General features: G+C 38.1%; 1 protein-coding gene across 1 annotated transcript; it reads right to left on the bottom strand.

Moving 5' to 3' along the window:
* Nucleotides 1–829: 829 nt before the first annotated feature.
* Nucleotides 830–2,597, bottom strand: LOC150090993 (cyclin-dependent kinase 5 activator 1-like). Its single transcript, XM_090380979.1, has one exon. The coding sequence runs from the start codon at nt 2,151–2,153 to the stop codon at nt 1,143–1,145; it is 1,011 nt and encodes a 336-aa protein (XP_090237105.1). The 5' UTR covers nt 2,154–2,597; the 3' UTR covers nt 830–1,142.
* Between the last annotated feature and the right edge of the window lie 14,573 nt (nt 2,598–17,170).

The following is a 17,170-nucleotide window of genomic DNA, read 5'->3' as shown; positions in this document are numbered from 1 at the left end:
ATTCAAACGTAAACCTTTGTCTACACCACAGCATACCAACGTTACAGGCTTTAAAAATATCCGTATTGATAATATGATTTGTACTTATATTCTACAAGTATATACAGTATAAATATACAAAGTCGACAGCTCTCAGTAACTGCCTATGTAACCGGGATATACATGTAAATATTCTCGAGGCTGTTGTTTATACTTTCGCCAATAAATTGGAAACAAATAAACAAAATTGGAGAAATGGCAGCTTCTTGGCATTCCCTGATTAATCACACAAACTTTGTTGTCTTATTTTATTCAGGTATTGTAGTGAAATTGTGTTTTTATAACTGTAAACCCTGCGGAATTAAACAACGCACAATGTTCAGTAAATCGTCTTCGAACTGTACAGTATTAAACGTTAATAAAACGAAATGTATACTTCAACTGTTACTTCAGCTCTTTTAGCAAACTTTGAATGGGTTAGCTGACTTAAGTCATACGTCTAAAAATACGAACAACGCTTATGATCAGAGCATACAATAATATTACTGAATTAGCATACAGCGTATGTCACCTCTTATTAACGTATCCTTGGTCTATATTATGTATAATCACTAGAGATTGTCTCTAAATACAAAACAACTATAGTTGATTCCATTATAATACAGCATTGAGTTTGACAATTGGCAGTTGGTAAAGCAGCACAGCATAGATACCTCTTCTAGTTCTCTCTCTCTCTCTCGTTCTCTCTCCCCCCCGTTCCCCTACCTCCAAAGATCTCTATACATACTATGTACATGGCAAGTTATGCTTAAGACTAAAATTAATTTATTCTGTTGACTAGATACCTCACTTAGGTCTGCCACTAGGCTACGGTACGTATTCCATATCATAAGATAATGATGTCACTTTGGCTCTTCTTTGTATAAACAAGCAACTGAGCATAACTAAGGATAATAAATATAAAATATACTTAAGATAGCACGATGAGGTTCTTCTCTTATTGTTCCATTTCATATCTTCCATTACTTTTTTTTTTTTGCGCTCGAAGACGGGAGAATACTTAACCAGATGGAATTCTTCCGCAATCAGGAGAAATCCCAAAGGAGGAGAATGGGTAAGGAGGAAGCTTGTGAAATTGTCATAATTATCACTTGCTATTTATGTCACTGGGGGATTCCCGAGTTGCACGCCTTTAGTTCCGTGAATACTTCTGTAAAGAAACTGGGTTCGCTGTTTATTTGTAGCATCTTCCCACTCAGTAGTTCGATAATGATTAGACATCGGTCCCAGAAACGTTCCTTATTATCTTCCACCAAGAACGGTTTCAGAGGATAAGAGATTTCGTTGCCCATGTAAGAGTAAGAGAGGTATAGGCACGTGAGGACCACAGCCTGCAGTTCCCTTTCGGTTTGAATATCGTCCCCTACTAAATCGCGTACCAACAGGTACAGAAACACCACGTTGGCCGGGTTGATGAAGGCAATGTCTTGCCAACCCTGCAGCAGTAGCGACCTGTCTACTGAGCGCAGCCACATGACCGTGTCGGAAGGCTGCAGATCTTTTACCCTCCAGCACCGCCTGCAGAGAAACTCACCGAGGCACCGCAGCAACTCCGATGTCGAAGCTTGGATGACTGTTTTCTTCTGCGGACTGGGAGACACCCCTGCAGTCGCTCCAGCGACTGTGGAATGACCCGAGTGACCTGATCGAGTAGTGGCGATTGGCCCTAAACTGTGACTGAGGGGTCGAACTAAGTTATGAGCGGCTAACAAAGCAGGTTTAGGTGGAAGTGATGGGGGCATCCGATGTACATTGTTGTTATTCCTCACCACTACATCCAGCGATCCTATTGTGCTACTCTTGAGATTGTAGCATGAGAGGGACTTCTGGATGTTCTTGTTGTTGTCCACGAAGTTGTTCAGGTTGTCCAGAGGCTGTCGTGAAGATGCGCTCTTGCTTTTATCGGATTTCTTCTTATTGGAGACGGTGAACGGCTTCCAGGTGAGGGCATTTATGAAGAGGGAGTGCTTTTTGAAATTCGCATTTCCGTTCTTCTCCAAACTCTTCTCTCTGTTCTTGACATTATTGAGCTGCTCATAACTGAAGTTGTTGATGGTATACTCTCTGTAAACAGGCTTTCTGTTTCTCGGGGATATGCTGAGTACGGTCCCCATGACTTCTTCTAGGTCAGGTTTACGTATAATTGGGTTTTTACTTTCTGGGGTTCTAAGAGGACAGGATTAACAGTATTACGTTCCACCAGATGACGATCAGAGCGGCAGACTGCTAGGCCTACTCTCTCTTTCTAACGTCCCTGGCAAGTGTACGCTACTCGCTCGTGCTGTAGCGTTGACGTGTGCCTTCAACGTCGCAATCCACGTCTCACTGAAGTTAAAAGTGGGAATTTCTCCCCTTCTGCCGATATCCATTGACGTCCGAACACTCAAGGAAACTCAGTTCTCTGTAGGTTTCTTGAAGGTTGGAAGTTTAACTCAAGAAGAGATTAAAAACTCGTCCAGTCAAGTGACTCTTTCCGCAATGCACGGATACAGCGCGGTACATCCAGCCACGGGCTCACTGAATATGTCGGGATTCTCATTCCTTGGCAGTGGCTGGGTTTCGATCGAGACGGATTTGCATGAATCGGTTGCTATGGAAACGGCGAGAAATGTGTGAATGGCGCAGGAAAAAGATGGGTCTCGCTGACGTCACGGAGCGCCATTGGTCGCTAAGGTGAAACACATTATACCTTGGCTACTACAGGTACTCTAGCGTTCACAGGGAGAAAGGTTTGCGGAAAGACTTTCTGTTTTCCCTTATTGTTGATGTTTTGGCTTTCTTCTACCTGGTTTCACAATAGCTGGCAACTTCCAATGAAGCCCGCCTTCATGCCGTGAAAATAACGCGCTGTAAACATTCTCGTGTACTGAGTCTCTGCATTGCGTTTCTGTTCTGTAGTCTGACCACCCCATTAAGCTACAGTGTTGTAATCATATTACTCAACAGGCTTGAAATTCCTGCGTGCAAACAACTGCACGTTGTTATTGCAGTCTTTTATTGAAATACTTACAGAGGCAGAGTTAGTGCCTTGGTTGGTGTCTTTTATCTTTAATGTGTTCTATAGGTCAGCAGTAAAGTGTTACTGTATGAATTGGGATACAGTTATTCGAGAATTCTGAAATACTCCAGACTACCCAGATGTAGATCATGTTTTCTTAACTACACAGTTGATTTCAATATTGTTTTCGTGACTGTAAAAACGAACAAATTGCTTATACTTATAAGATGCATCCTGATTGACCAGCGGATCATGCAAAAATCTCATCAAGGTTTGATTTGCATTACGCAAATCCTTTGTTTTCATTGCTAATTATGATTTGTAGAAATAGCTAAAGATCAAATGGTTCCTAGTCACGCTTTAAAAAAAATTCTTAAATTCCTTTTATCTTAAGATAATCGTTGAGTGCAATAAAGAAATAAATGAGTTTTTTATTGCACGTACAAATGGTTGTGCTAACTTATTATAATGTTTATATTATGAATAAAGTATTAGTTCACTGTTAAATGGAGATTTATTTATGATCTGTGATGTTACAATAATTATTACAGATCCTAAAAGCATACCCGGAAAACAAAAATATTATCGTGTGCATCGTGGCAATGAATAAATTTAAAATAATTCTTTACTAATATAACATTAGAAGCAGTGTGCCCTTCAGTAAACATAATGATAAAATTATATTATATTAAGGCAATGTTTTCTCGAGTATAATATAGTGAAATCCAAAACGTTCATAACTGAATCGATCATAGTTATTTCTTTTAATTATTACAAAAACTTACAGTAGAATAAGTTCTCGAGTTTATTTGAATAGATTTAAGAGAATGGTTTCATAAATTCTTGTATAGTCTATCTTTTTCTCCGCCTTTGTATTTTTCACGCTGCCCTCTTCTTTTACTCTATATATTTCTTCGTGTCTTTCTTTATTTCCTCCTTTCCCCCTCCCTTTGTTCCTCTCCTTTTTATTCTCCCTATTTCCCTTCCATGCAGGTGGGCAAGGCAGCTTTGCTTCCATCGTTCCTAAATGAGAAATATTCATTGCATCTTTCTCATCCTCTCTAAGTGTTCAAAAGAAATTTATTTCTAACATTAGAAGAGGTGTGTTGTTCCTAAATCTTATAATTCATCCAATATTTACAGTACTCTACTGTATTACTTGGTTATCCTCATGTTTCTATTTAATGAGGATAAATTAATTTACTACGAAGTATTGGGAAGGTTTCTTTCGATAACTTGCTGGATCCATTTATGTATTGTAAAAATATGGGCAAGTCTTTGGAGTGGAAAAAAATTTGTTAGAAGGTAACTTTAATTAAAGTTAAGTATAAGATAGACATCAGTAATAAAGTTGTTCCTATGAGGGCTGAACGATCCGCTCATAACATCTATTCCTTTTTCTACTGGAAATTTCGCCGAAATTTTGATTACTAGTTGTAATCAAATACATACACTGAGTGATCACTGAATTATGACCACCTCTATGAAAACTGAATGCGACCCGTTGACCACGTGAGGTACGACACTGCGAGTTAGTCGACCTACGTAGCATAGATACGGTGTCAGTGGTTCAGTAGGTAGTAAAATTCCGAGCGTGATGGGTAAAAGGAAGGTTTCATCGAACTTTGATAAAGGACAGATTGTGGGAGCTCGACGAGCAGGTGCTTCGATTTCCCAAACGGCTCTGAACTGGTGGGTGTTCGAGAGCCGCAATTGTCAAAGTGTATCAGGACTGGCGTCAAACAACGACCCGAAGGCAAAACTGCAAAGGTCAGCGAAAGGTTGAAGTTAGAGGTAAGCGCCGGGTCCGACGACTCGAACAGCCGCAGCACTGTTGAAGAGTTGACTACCCAATACAACATGGGCCAACCCGGAACAATATCTGGCATGACCATGCGTCGCACACCCGCACGTATGGGCTATACCAGCAGATGACCCCTACGGCCTCCCCTCCTAACCAAGGTTCATCGGCGTAAAAGACTCGCCTGGTGCAAAAAGCATGCAAGTTGGATGTTAGAAGACTGGAAGAAGGTGTGCTGGCTGGATGAGTCACGTTATTTACTCTACACCATGGATGGTCATGTACGCATTTGGTGTCAACAACATGAGGCTCTTGATCCATCGTGCATGGTATCAAAAGTGCATGCCGGTGGAGGCGGTTGTATGGTGTGGGTCATGTTTCACTGGCAGGAACTTGGACCCCTGGTGCATGTGGAACAATGAATCAGTGTTCTCCGCTATCGTCAACTGCTTGCTGACTGTGTACACCCCGCTATGTTACACTTTTTTTTCCCGAATGGCGATGGTGTTTTCCAAGATGACAATGCGTCGAGCTATCGGGCACTTGATGTGCAGGAATGGTTTGAGGAACACAGTTCTGACTTCCAGCATATCCACTGGCCTCCGAACTCTTCCGATATCAATCCCACAGAGCACTTGTTGGACACTATGGAGAAGCATATCAGGAGTCTGGATACACCAATCACCTCCATACCTGCATTGCTGACCGCATTACACACAGCTTGGTTGGCCATACCTCCCGAACGTTTCTGACATCTTGTTGAATCATTGCCACGTCCGATAGCTGCTGTACTGAGGGAAAAAGGAGGACCTACGAAGTATTAGGTAGGTGGTAATAATTTAGTGATCACTCAGCGTATATAGTACAATGAACAGTATTCCAAAAAACTTATTCGAAAATAAAAAGCTCATTTTATGCTAGTAATGATTTTGTATGTTTATATTATAAATATTGTTTAGTTTTATTTTTTTTTCGATTTCTTATTCTTCGTATTACGAATGATTTTTTTGATTTCCAATATGTAATTGGGTTTTAATGAATTTTAGAGATTAACATACTTTATCTTCATAGATGGACAGTGGATTAAATTCTCTTAACGTAATACGTTATTCACATTATGCGCACTTTTTCGTGTAAGTGGCAGAATAAAGTAAATAAGATCAGTAACAGAACGAGTTTTGTGCAATTTGGGTGATCAAAAATCGCTTATTAAACTAAATGTTTTTATAAGTTGTTAACTGGTGATAACCTCTACGGTAAGATTATTTCTTCATGGGTTTTTTCTTTGTTTCAGTGTGTTTTGTGAGGTTAATAGTATGGTTATCATCTCATTTTCTGCAACTTCCAGTCAATAGAAAATTTCCATAAACCTCTTATCCATACTAATCTGTAGATCAATCGGAAAACTTCAGAAATTCATTGATTAAAAAATAAATTAGGAACGCAAAAGTCCTGTTGGAAAGACAAAATATTCTTTGACAAAATGATTAATTGTGAAATTGCGTGACCAGATAGAAATGTTAAAGAACAGAATACAAACGAAGAGAAAGTAATCATTATCATCTATAGTACGTATTGTAATCATTGTAAGAAAATAACTTTTGTACAAAAGTATGTAATTATGTATATAATTATATATAAAATACAAAAGTATATTTAATTTTTGCATTCAGTGTACAAAATGCAATTCTAAGAATTCCTTTTTGTCCATTGTTACATACATTACATTCATTTAAACATTAAATAATAGATAAATAAATAAAACATATAATATTCAGTAAATAAAGAATTTTAAAGCAATAGTACGATAAACAATAAAGTATTCTCTTTTAATTAAAAACAATATATTATGAAACAAACTGTTATTGATTAAAATAATACATAAATGGGAAGACTAAATATTATAAACTATAACGCAAATTATAAAATTCATTTTTAATACTGGTTTTACTAAGAAATATATTAATCTTGTTTTCATTAAGAAATACAGCAGTTCTGTTGAAATATTATAAATTTAATATAATTTCTTCTAAATTCGTTGATATTAAATAATGTTCCCTCAAAGGCCTAGGTGGACAATTGCTAGTTCTTAATACTCCTGAATCCAAAATTTCGTGTACTCTTTTAATGAGTAAGGATTCCAAAGTATAATCATAACAAACTAATTGTTTGTGAGGATCAGCTATAGTTATAACATGGCATTTTTCTATATTCACAGATAGGCTTTGCATTTTAATCCAATTAAAAATCAACTGAATACCATTTTGTAATTCATCTCAATCCATAGATTGGTTAATCTCTCTGTACAATTTCCCTGTTCTCCCTGTAAACATAAGTATATATCATTCAAGAATAAGCTAAAGAAAAAGGACCCAAGGAGAAACCTTGTGGAACACCCCTCTGTATATTAATTTAATCCGAATAAGAATCGTTAACACAGATAATACTTTTCCTATTTTAAAAATTATCTTGAAACAAGGTTAAAGCCAATCCCATTACCCTCTTACCAAACGGCTGTATTGGAGAACATAGAAACATTTTTATTTGATTATTTCATACAATTTTACGATAAGGCGTGCTTTTCTTGACTGCTCTTGGTATTTGAAATCTAATTTAGATAATAGTTTTGGAGTGTTTGGGCTATCTTCCTTCACTATTTTCAGAAAATAGTGTCTTTCAGTTGAATTGTTTTGTTGTCTAAGGTAAGTGCTGAATAACTAAGACCGTAAGGCTAGTATGCTATATACTTAAGTATGCTATATACTAGTAAGCTTATTCCTGTTTGGACATGTAAACATGTAGAGTATGTTATTTAAGGCGGCTCCGGAACGTTAGTCCAACCCCACTGTGATACATTGTGATGATACAGAACTTTGTAGAACCACTAGAAATGTGTGTAATGTCATGCTTGTACAGTGTGTTATTTTTTTGGCCACTTTGCCACCAGGAAAGTGATCACTTGGAAATCCTGTCCATTGCCCTTCTATACCAAGAGGGGGCGGTGGGCCGCAACTAAGTACGCACTGTGGCCGACCTGAATCTCTCATATTGAATGATCACAAGCGAGTTTTGTATCATAAAAGAAAAACCTCATCCCCTGGCGGAATTTACGAAATCAGTCTTTGAAATTAGACGAGCCAGCCGTCAAACCCACACTAGATAGATGATATCCAGGAAAACTAATCCCTCCAATGACCCATCACGCCTACTGGCTTTGACCCGCATTCTTTGACTTTCAGTGTGATCTTTGCTCACACTTATTTATTTTTAACTTTCACTTCGTCCAGGAAGCTCAGGCGACCTTGGCGGAGACCAGTCAGAGAAAAATGGGCAGCCTGGCTCGCCTCCTGGTGGTGGTGGTGTACGGTGGGCAGCGTATGGAACTACTAGGGGCCCTGCGGCCAAGTATCCAGAGAAACAACAGAACCCAACACAATACTATACACATGCAACATGCCACACACACACTTCTGGCATTTACTGAGCTCTGTATACTTCACAAGGAGCCCAAACACGACCATAGAACATACGGAAAGTATTCAAAGTATTTTATTAAAGTTTTGCGGGCTCCAGGATTTCCCCTACAGATAAACGCGGAGCAATATGGCCTTAGTCGCTGATGCTCGTAAAATCCTATTCCAATAACAAGTACTCCATCATAATCGCCAACGAGCAACTGTCCTCCTCCTTTGGGGTGGAATAAAATTTAGAAAAAAAAAATATTTTGCCTCCTAAAGCATACGCAGACTTCAATATAGCATTCTTCCTGTGTCCTTCTATTTTAGAAAAAGTTCTTTTCTCTCGCTTATTAAGTGAAATTCTTAGAGGTTATAATGGACGAATATTAACATACAAAGAACAGATCTAGCCAGCGCTGAAAAGCGCTACAAGTGTTCTTGGGGCATGAAACTTGACCTCTGTATATCTTCCAATAAAGAAAAAGACAATTCCTCTGTTATTTCAGCTATCCTGGGATACGTCGTCTGCACTCCCAAGTTCAGCTCGAAGAATTTTTGGGTCTAGAATTCTGGGTCCTGAAGTGGACTCAAAATTCTAGACCACAATTGTATAAGGCAGATGACTCCAGAATTGGGGTTACCTGCCTTATACAATCTCTGAAAAACAGCTGCAACAACAACAACCTCTGCTACTCTCCAGTCCAGCGTTTAGCATTTGGATGGAAACTCAAAATGGAACTCGAAATCTGCTCCCAATTCGTCTGGGCTAGAAGATCCCAGGCAGAGCTAAAAGAAGTCCTCCAGTGCATTGCCCAAATCTGCTTTTGTGCATTCGCCGTAAGAGTTTACTTTTGAAAACTTACAAGTTGCGCGCGCGTTATATCCGAGCCACAGATGGAAGCAATACGAATTTGGCTGTGCCTTGCAATAGCAGCAGGACTGATTTTCAGTGACGATGGCCCTTTACTTAAGGGGGAAGTCAACTACCCGAACATTCGGGTGTTTGGAACCGAAGAATGTCATCACATCATCGATCATAAAGGAGAATTCTGGAAAATAGAGTAGTTATGCCATTTCACATCAGAAAATTTAAGGTCAATTCTTTTTTTTTTTTTGGATAAAGGTGAAGCATTTTTCTGGACACGTTGAATAACTGGAAATTTGAATAATATAAATTATCCGGTAACTTTTTATTAAACCTTACGACTTCACTTTGGTATAAAACATTTACTGAGAAGAATTTTTAAGTAGTGAATATAAATGCATCCATTTTTACTATGAACTTTCATAAAAACACAAACCAAATCATCAGCGACTGTTTTATTTATTTATTATTATTTTTTTCTCTTGGTGGACTCCATACTTCAGTCTGTGAATTTGTTTTCATTGTTGCCTGTTATAATTCGGCCATTTCTTTGCTAAATAAATCAAATTCTGGCAGCGAGACATGCTTCATTACCAAGTGGAATTTTTGTCTATCCATAACATGCGAAGTTTTAGGAATCTAAGAGACGAGGAAGTTTCTTTGAGTGAAGCGGGTCATCAATAACGTAAATTCACGAGTCTCTAGAGATCTGGGAGTTTCATTGCTTGTTGGCTCTACGTCTTGATGATAATAAATGCATGAGAACAAGCTATTTCACTATTAATGACTGGTCCTTTTCATATTTTTTGCTTGTTTTTATCATTTAGTAAAGAGGTCTTGGTTTTCACCTCTGGGCGGTTACTGACTTTACGAATTTTGGAGAGTGCATTAATATACTTAATTCGATTTTTACAGAGCTCGACAATAAAGTAATAGAAACAAAGCACGCGAACTGAACTTTAGCTTTTCCAACAACTGTTTAAATAGCCTCGAGTGCATGTTTTACTTTCTTCAAAAGATGAAATGTTTATTTTTATTCCGAATAGCGCTGGAATCCTCACTCAGAACTTCATTGTGATTTTTAAATCACAATCAGAAATATTTCATAAGAGCAAAGTCATTTACGAAAATGGGAATATTAAACCTTGAACGGCTTAATGTTCTGTTAAGTTGCTTTGTTGATGGTTGTTTATTTTCCCTCAGGGGACAAAAGAAGACCATATATGATACGATTTCTTATTGGCTGGTTTAATTTGTAATTTTTATTGCCTTTTTGTAGAAACCTTTTCGATATCACAATGTTTATATTGGTGGTAGATAGGATTCCATTTTGTCATGAAGATTTCCCACTACACTACGGATGGAAGGGTTACCAGTTGGAATATCTGCTACAGTGCATCAGTTGTTCATTCGTGACTCGAGGGAGGGGGATCAAGAGAAACAGGAAATTAATCTTCACGAATGGAATTACATGTGGTTACAATTTATCCGCGATAGACTGGATGCTACAACAGAAGACTCCTGATCTAAGAAGAATTTGACAACCATTAACTTTCTAATTGTGAATTGCCTTCTGGTAATGACTGAAAAAGTTTTGATAGGAAGATAATAACTTTAATGATTAAAGAAAGTACCTGGACAAATAATTGGACGTTTAATAAAAGACGAAATAGTACTTATTTTTTATAGATATCTTAGAGAAGGGATTATGTTTAGATCAGTACTGCCACCAAGGTTAAATATAAAATCTAGGTAATAGGGGTTGCCCCAAATTTGTTAAAGGATTTGATGCGGAATGACAGATTGTACTTTGGATATGCCTCTCACAAGTACAAGAGATTTACAGTAGTCTCTAAATGCTTCAGGTGTCTGGGGGTATGGCCACTCTGCGCAGTATTGCACCCATAAAACTGTGTCGTGCGGTCACTGTGCGCAGGGTGGTCATCTATTCGTAGATTGTCCAAACAAAGATGAAGACCAGAGTTTTGTGAACTGTAAGCGTAGGGGTGGACCACATGATCACTCAGTGAAAAGTTCTAGCTGCCCTGAGTTTAAAAAAGCGTTGGAAATAGCAATTACGAGGACACAAGATGGATCGTTCTAGAATGAGTAATTCTAACATGAGTGTTAACCGAAATGAGGATCATAATTTAATTAAATTGGTGCAGCTCAAAGGTGTAGGTCAGTTACTGATGAAATAAGAAAGGTGGTTGAGGATAAAGATATTGATATTTTGTGCATGCAGGAACCCTATGTCAACGCTTTTTGCAAAACAGAATAAGATTGTGGGCTTTCCTGTAGTGCAATTTGTTCCCGTGTAATTTGTGATTTGAAGGAAAAGCCAAAAAACAGCCATTATACTTTTTAATGAGTTTATGCAGGGCACAGTAATTTCGGGTCTTTGTAATTAGTATTCAACATGTGTTAATTTGAGTACTCCAATGCTTTCCTTTTATTTAATCTCTTTTTATTGTGTCCCTAGTCAAGATATATCATTTTCCATTCAATATTTAGAATCATTGTTTAGTGTAATATCATTGTTCATATTAAAAAATAATTTGTGTAGTGAATATACAAGGCCAGCCATATACTTTTCAAAATTTACATTTGAAGTCCAACATAGACTTGACATTGGTGATTCATGGGTTATATAGAAGAATCTGTTATTGGAGTGTACAAACTGACTATATAAATAGTGATCATAGATCATTAGCCTTCCATATAAATTTAGAGATTTTAAATACTTTTATAAACAGTGAAAATACAAATTTAATTAGGTTTCCATACAGGCAGGTTAATTGGATAAGTTTTTTTTAAGTTCACTTGATTTAGAATTTTCACATGAAACTGTTTCTGAATGATTTAAATGCTAGTGAATATGCTTTTTATGTACAAAATGCTATCCTTAGGGCTTGTGTTGTGCTACAAGAAGGAAGCAACTTAAATGGCGTGTTGTAAATTGGTGGTCACCAGAACTGACCAGGTTGAGGATGCAAGTTTTTGCAAGTAGGAAGTTGCATCACAGGTTTAGGCAGTGGGGGCCAGATGAGGCAATTCATTACCTAGCATTATATAGAAGTAAAAGGAAATCATATTTTAAGGTCCCAATAAAGATCCCTGTGAGAGGCTGCCCACAGGGATCTGTATTGGGATCACTATTTTGGAACCTGGTGATTAACCTATGGTTACAGTTGCAGGTTCCAAACGTAAATAAAATTGCATATGCTGATGATTCGGTGTTAAGGGTAATTCTAGGTCAAAGTTAGAGAACAGGTTGGCTCAAGGGTTAGATAGTTTAGCCAAGTGAGCTAATTTGCATAAACGAGTAATGTCTAGAACTAAAACAGCAATGATGCTTCTTAAAGGGAAGTTAAATTATCAGCGTCCCGTTAAGTCATTAATTAATGGGGTGCAGATTCCCTTGGTAGCAGAGGTTAAGTACTTGGGTTTAAGAATAGAAGACAGGCTTTCATTTTTGTCACACTTAAATCATTTACATGATAAAGTTGAAAGGTTTACCTCTGCTATAATCAGAATAACATGGTCGGAATGGGGTTTGAAAGGAAGAATACTCAATTTAAACTACAAAGCTGTTTTTTTACCAATTGTAACATATGGAGCGTTTGTGCGGTATCATAGAGTTATTATCGTGAAGATTAAACAGAAATTGTGTTCAGTTCAGAGGTCTATGCTTTATGCTATAATGAATATATGTAGAACAGTTTCAATCAATGCTTGCTGGCCATTTACCATTGGATTTGTATATAGTTTATCGGGCTAATTACTATTTTATTAAGAAAGGTGTGACTGTCTCGTTCATGAACATTACTTGTGATCTAACTAGTGATTTGGCCACGGCCAGGAAGGATATATTACAGCAGTTGATACGTAGTTTAAATGGCAAGAAAGGTGGGATTATAGTGACACTGGGGAGGTAACTAGCTTATTTGTCCCCAGTGTCACTTTTACTTTGTCTAATAAAATCAATAAATGGTTTTTTTCTGCCAATGGATACATCATGTCTTTAATGGCCATGGGTCACTAGACTCTAAGTTGTATTATTTTAATTTGGTAAGTTCTCCATTGTGTATTTGTGGATTGCCTGAAACTTGGAGCCGTGTTCTTTATGACTGTAATTTATATACTGTCAAAGAGAAAGTTTGTCTCAAATTGAGGATTTTAACCATGGCAATGAAAGTACTTACTTGGCTAGTAAATTTAGATTCGAAGCATTGCAACAATATTGTGTTGCCGTGTTCAAAAGGAGAAGACACTTGATTAGCCTGGGAGTGGGAGTGCTGGCACCCACGAGTCTTGCACTTAACTGGTGGGTGCATAATGATTGTGCTTCACTACACAAAATGAGATAGTGAACCCAGACCTGGCTCGTTGTGCCAGGGATGGGAACCGGGTTGCGTTTGGATATTTGATGGCTGTTCCCTGATGGTTGAGAGGCCAATACCCTTACAGGCGAGGCCAATACGGTTGAGAATATTCTTTTGTTTTTGTATATAGTGAACACAGGTGGAGATAGACGTAAGTTTGGGTGCCACCGACTACAAGATTATACATATAGTAACACGTATGAAAGTACTGGCGTTTCTTGGAGGCAAGATATCTGAAAGTGGGAGACAACTTTCAGTTTGTTGAAATGCGCTTTTGGATTTCGTTAGACTCAAGTCCATTACAACACCATCCCATTTTGCTGTTTAGGGAAATATAGCCTTTTACCTTGGTTTCTGAGGTGTTATTCCAATTATCCAGCACACCAGATTCATCCAGTTCTGAGGACTGTTCTCTAGAAGGTAGATAAGGAAATGGTAGGTCTTCGTTGTGTGGCATTGGATCAATAGTCTACAGCTTTTCTATTCGCAGCTTTTTTAAACTTTGATATATTCACCGTACAGAATTAGCAATTTCTCTGATAGTTTGTGGATTCTCGCCATATTCCAGTATAGCAAGAGGGATATACTTAAGCCACACGATTGTGAACGTGTGGTTTGAAGAGAATTGCATAACAGTGCAGTAGTTAGCAGAGAGCAGTGACCTTAACTCAATTGAACCTCTTTGGAATGAACAGGAACTCTGAATTAGGAAGAGCCCGACAACAAGAACGTTATTATTTTTTTTAATGAATACGTGTTTAGTTTATAATAAGTTCTCTTCCGTTTTGTAAGATAGTGTACAGTGGAGACAGGACTGTTTGGGGAAAGAGAAAGTCAAAGTGCCGTGATTTGTTAAAGTAGAGTGTACCATACATGGTAAAATGACTGAACCGAATGGACAGAAGATACTGCATCAGAGGAATTTGTTGTCACCAGTTCATCATAAAGTGCCTTAAACAATATATAAGTGATCCTATTCTAGCCATTTACAGTGTCGTGCTCGCCAATGATTTCTTTCCAGTTCTGTGGAAAGTCTACAATATAAGAAAAATTAAACTGCCAAAACTTAATCATCCTACACCGGAAAAGCTTCGGGCCCATCCAAACTTCTCTTAAATTCTAGACAAGGCTCTTCTTCCCATTCTGGCAAAACAGATTCTTCCAAGTATGTCCCATCAGATCCATTACTCGCTGTCACAGAGATCTATTGTTATCAACCTTCTGGCTACCTTCAACATAATTCTCACTGCTTTTGAAAGTAAAGCCGAACTTGCAGCAACCTGTATTGACATAGACCCCGTATTTGATTTTGTTTAGATTTTCTCACTTTTCAGCTGCTTCAAAATCACTGCCAAATCAGTGGGAACATTCTCCACTTCTTTTCTTCGCTCCTGCAGCAACGAATGGTCAAGGTATCAGTAGGGAAAAATGTTTTACCAGACGGATATCGGCCGAGGTTCTCAAGGGGGTTTCTCTCCGTGTTTCATCTTTACCGCTCTCACCTCCCCAATTGTCGAAGATGGGCCTGATCTAATCTGTTATGCTGACGACGTTAAGATTCCTTACGCCGGTTACTGCCAGGAATGACACTGTCCTTGTCACAGAATTGATTGACACAAAGCTACAAAAGATGGCAGTTTACTTTATCTAATTGTGGCTCAAGGTAAACCCACAGAAATCTGAATGTATACCTTTCACCCTCAGCCTGATCTCCTCCATCATCCATGAAAACCTCTCAGATTCTTCAATTCTAATGGATTTTAAACATATTGATTTAGAAGTTATATTCGACCCCAGACTTCGCTTTCACCACCCATCTCGGATGAATTGCTTGCCAACATTCAGTATGTCAATGCGTAGAAGATTACTGTAAAACACAGCTGCTCTCATCACAATAAAACCACTATTTTCCGCCGAATTTTGAACCTTCTAGTGGGCTACTATTAAGGAAAAGCCCCCCCCCCCAGGAATGGGGCATTGCTGATTCAGCAATGGTCAAATTGCGCATCATCCAGGGGCTTTCTGATCAAATTGTTGTCCGCTACTTAGTTATACGACAATTAAGTTAATGGGGACAAAATTTCAGCACCTTCGTTCTGGGACATGTATTACTCGAAAGTCCAGTAAGCATCCACTGTAACCCCGGCACAACTGACTTTACATCTCTTTAATAGATTCCTGCCATAACAGATTCCCGTGGTTCAAATGCAGACTTTAACAAGTTAGAGATTGATCGTGCCTACATAGAGGCAGTGCTCTGTGAACTCTCCGCTAATCATGGTTTTCCATACTCGTAAGGCGCACCTTTCTTCTCCTATCCAAGCCGCAGGTTTGGCGAAATGCCCTGAGAAGCAAGGCTATGCCACATCAGCTTCATCACATTAAGACTTACTAAGACTGCCCCCTGACGCTTCGAGAACGGCTGCTAAATGATACCTTAGACTTGTATGTTTTAAGGTCTACTCCAGAACTGAAAACTATTTGCGTCACACAGATTCCCCCTAGCGCCATGAATGAGCTCAGTAATCTGAGCAATCTCTGTGCTCTTGGTTTCCCAACGCTCTCTGATGATTGACGTTTGTATTTGAGATTAAATCATGTTCTCTAAAATATTTATATACTTTATAATTTTTATTGTTTTTCTTTTTATATTATTATTTAATAATTATTTTTACTATTTAAATATATTTAATATTATTTATACGTTCACTTCCTATCCAATTGGCCTAATACCCCCAGCATTTCCGGTACGCTGTTTAATAGGGTTTCTTGTTCTTTACTTATACAGACATTATCAAGAAATTCCGTTATCATCCTGACTATAAAAGGAATAATAGATATTATTAGCTCTGCGCTGCTGGTACAATCGTTACAATTGCCGTCCTTCCACGCCCTGTGCAAAAGCCTCGAGTAAAACGTAGTCTCAACTGGACCAGTTTTTATTTTCCCAATATGGCCGAGTAAGTCTGTCTTTGACTTGGTTTGCATGGCTTTATCTCCAGGAAACTAGGATTTTTTATCCAGCAAAGTCAAACCATCCGATGAATATGCACAATTAGAATATTAAAGCCCCATGGCCTTATTTTCCTTGGCGCGTTTAAAACATTACACCAAACACTGTAGTAATTTCCTCTCAAGTATATTTTTATCCAATTATGGAGAACTATGTTTGTGAATGCCAGTGTACATTTTTATTTTCATAAATAAAATTCCTTAGCCCCTTCAATCGAACTATTCGTGATTGAACTTTTTGTTTTAATTTTTTTTTTATCATTATAGTTTGATTGCAGATAATACTTTGCTGATTTTCTTTCGTTACCATTCGAGGTCTCTTTTGTTTCATTTTTATTACAATTATAGTCGCTTTCTTTTGCTGAGACCTTACACGAGGGTCAACAGTGTTGATCTAAGAACTCTGCCTTACAGGCAGTTAAGATCCTATTTAATCTTCCTTATGCTTTTTCCCTCTTCTGCTTGTTTTCCAACTCGAAGTCACCTGCAGTTACATGGCAGTGAACATCGGCCAGTGCATTTAAAGGCGCGGTGTATCAGCAACTCTCTCGCGAACAACCTTGTTAATATTTGAGAGCAAACTGTATTAACGGGATCGTCAAGGTCTCCGTA

Source organism: Mastigoproctus giganteus, chromosome 1 (assembly GCF_048544385.1).
Source record: "Mastigoproctus giganteus isolate SK-2022 chromosome 1, ASM4854438v1, whole genome shotgun sequence".
NCBI classification, from domain to species: domain Eukaryota; kingdom Metazoa; phylum Arthropoda; class Arachnida; order Uropygi; family Thelyphonidae; genus Mastigoproctus; species Mastigoproctus giganteus.
The sequence above is the reverse complement of the archived record's forward strand: the minus strand, read 5'-3'. Positions and strand labels throughout refer to the sequence as shown.

Excerpts from the sequence above, each read along its gene's own strand:
- LOC150090993 (XM_090380979.1), bottom strand. The coding sequence starts at position 2,153 with ATGGGGACCGTACTCAGCATATCCCCGAGAAACAGAAAGCCTGTTTAC.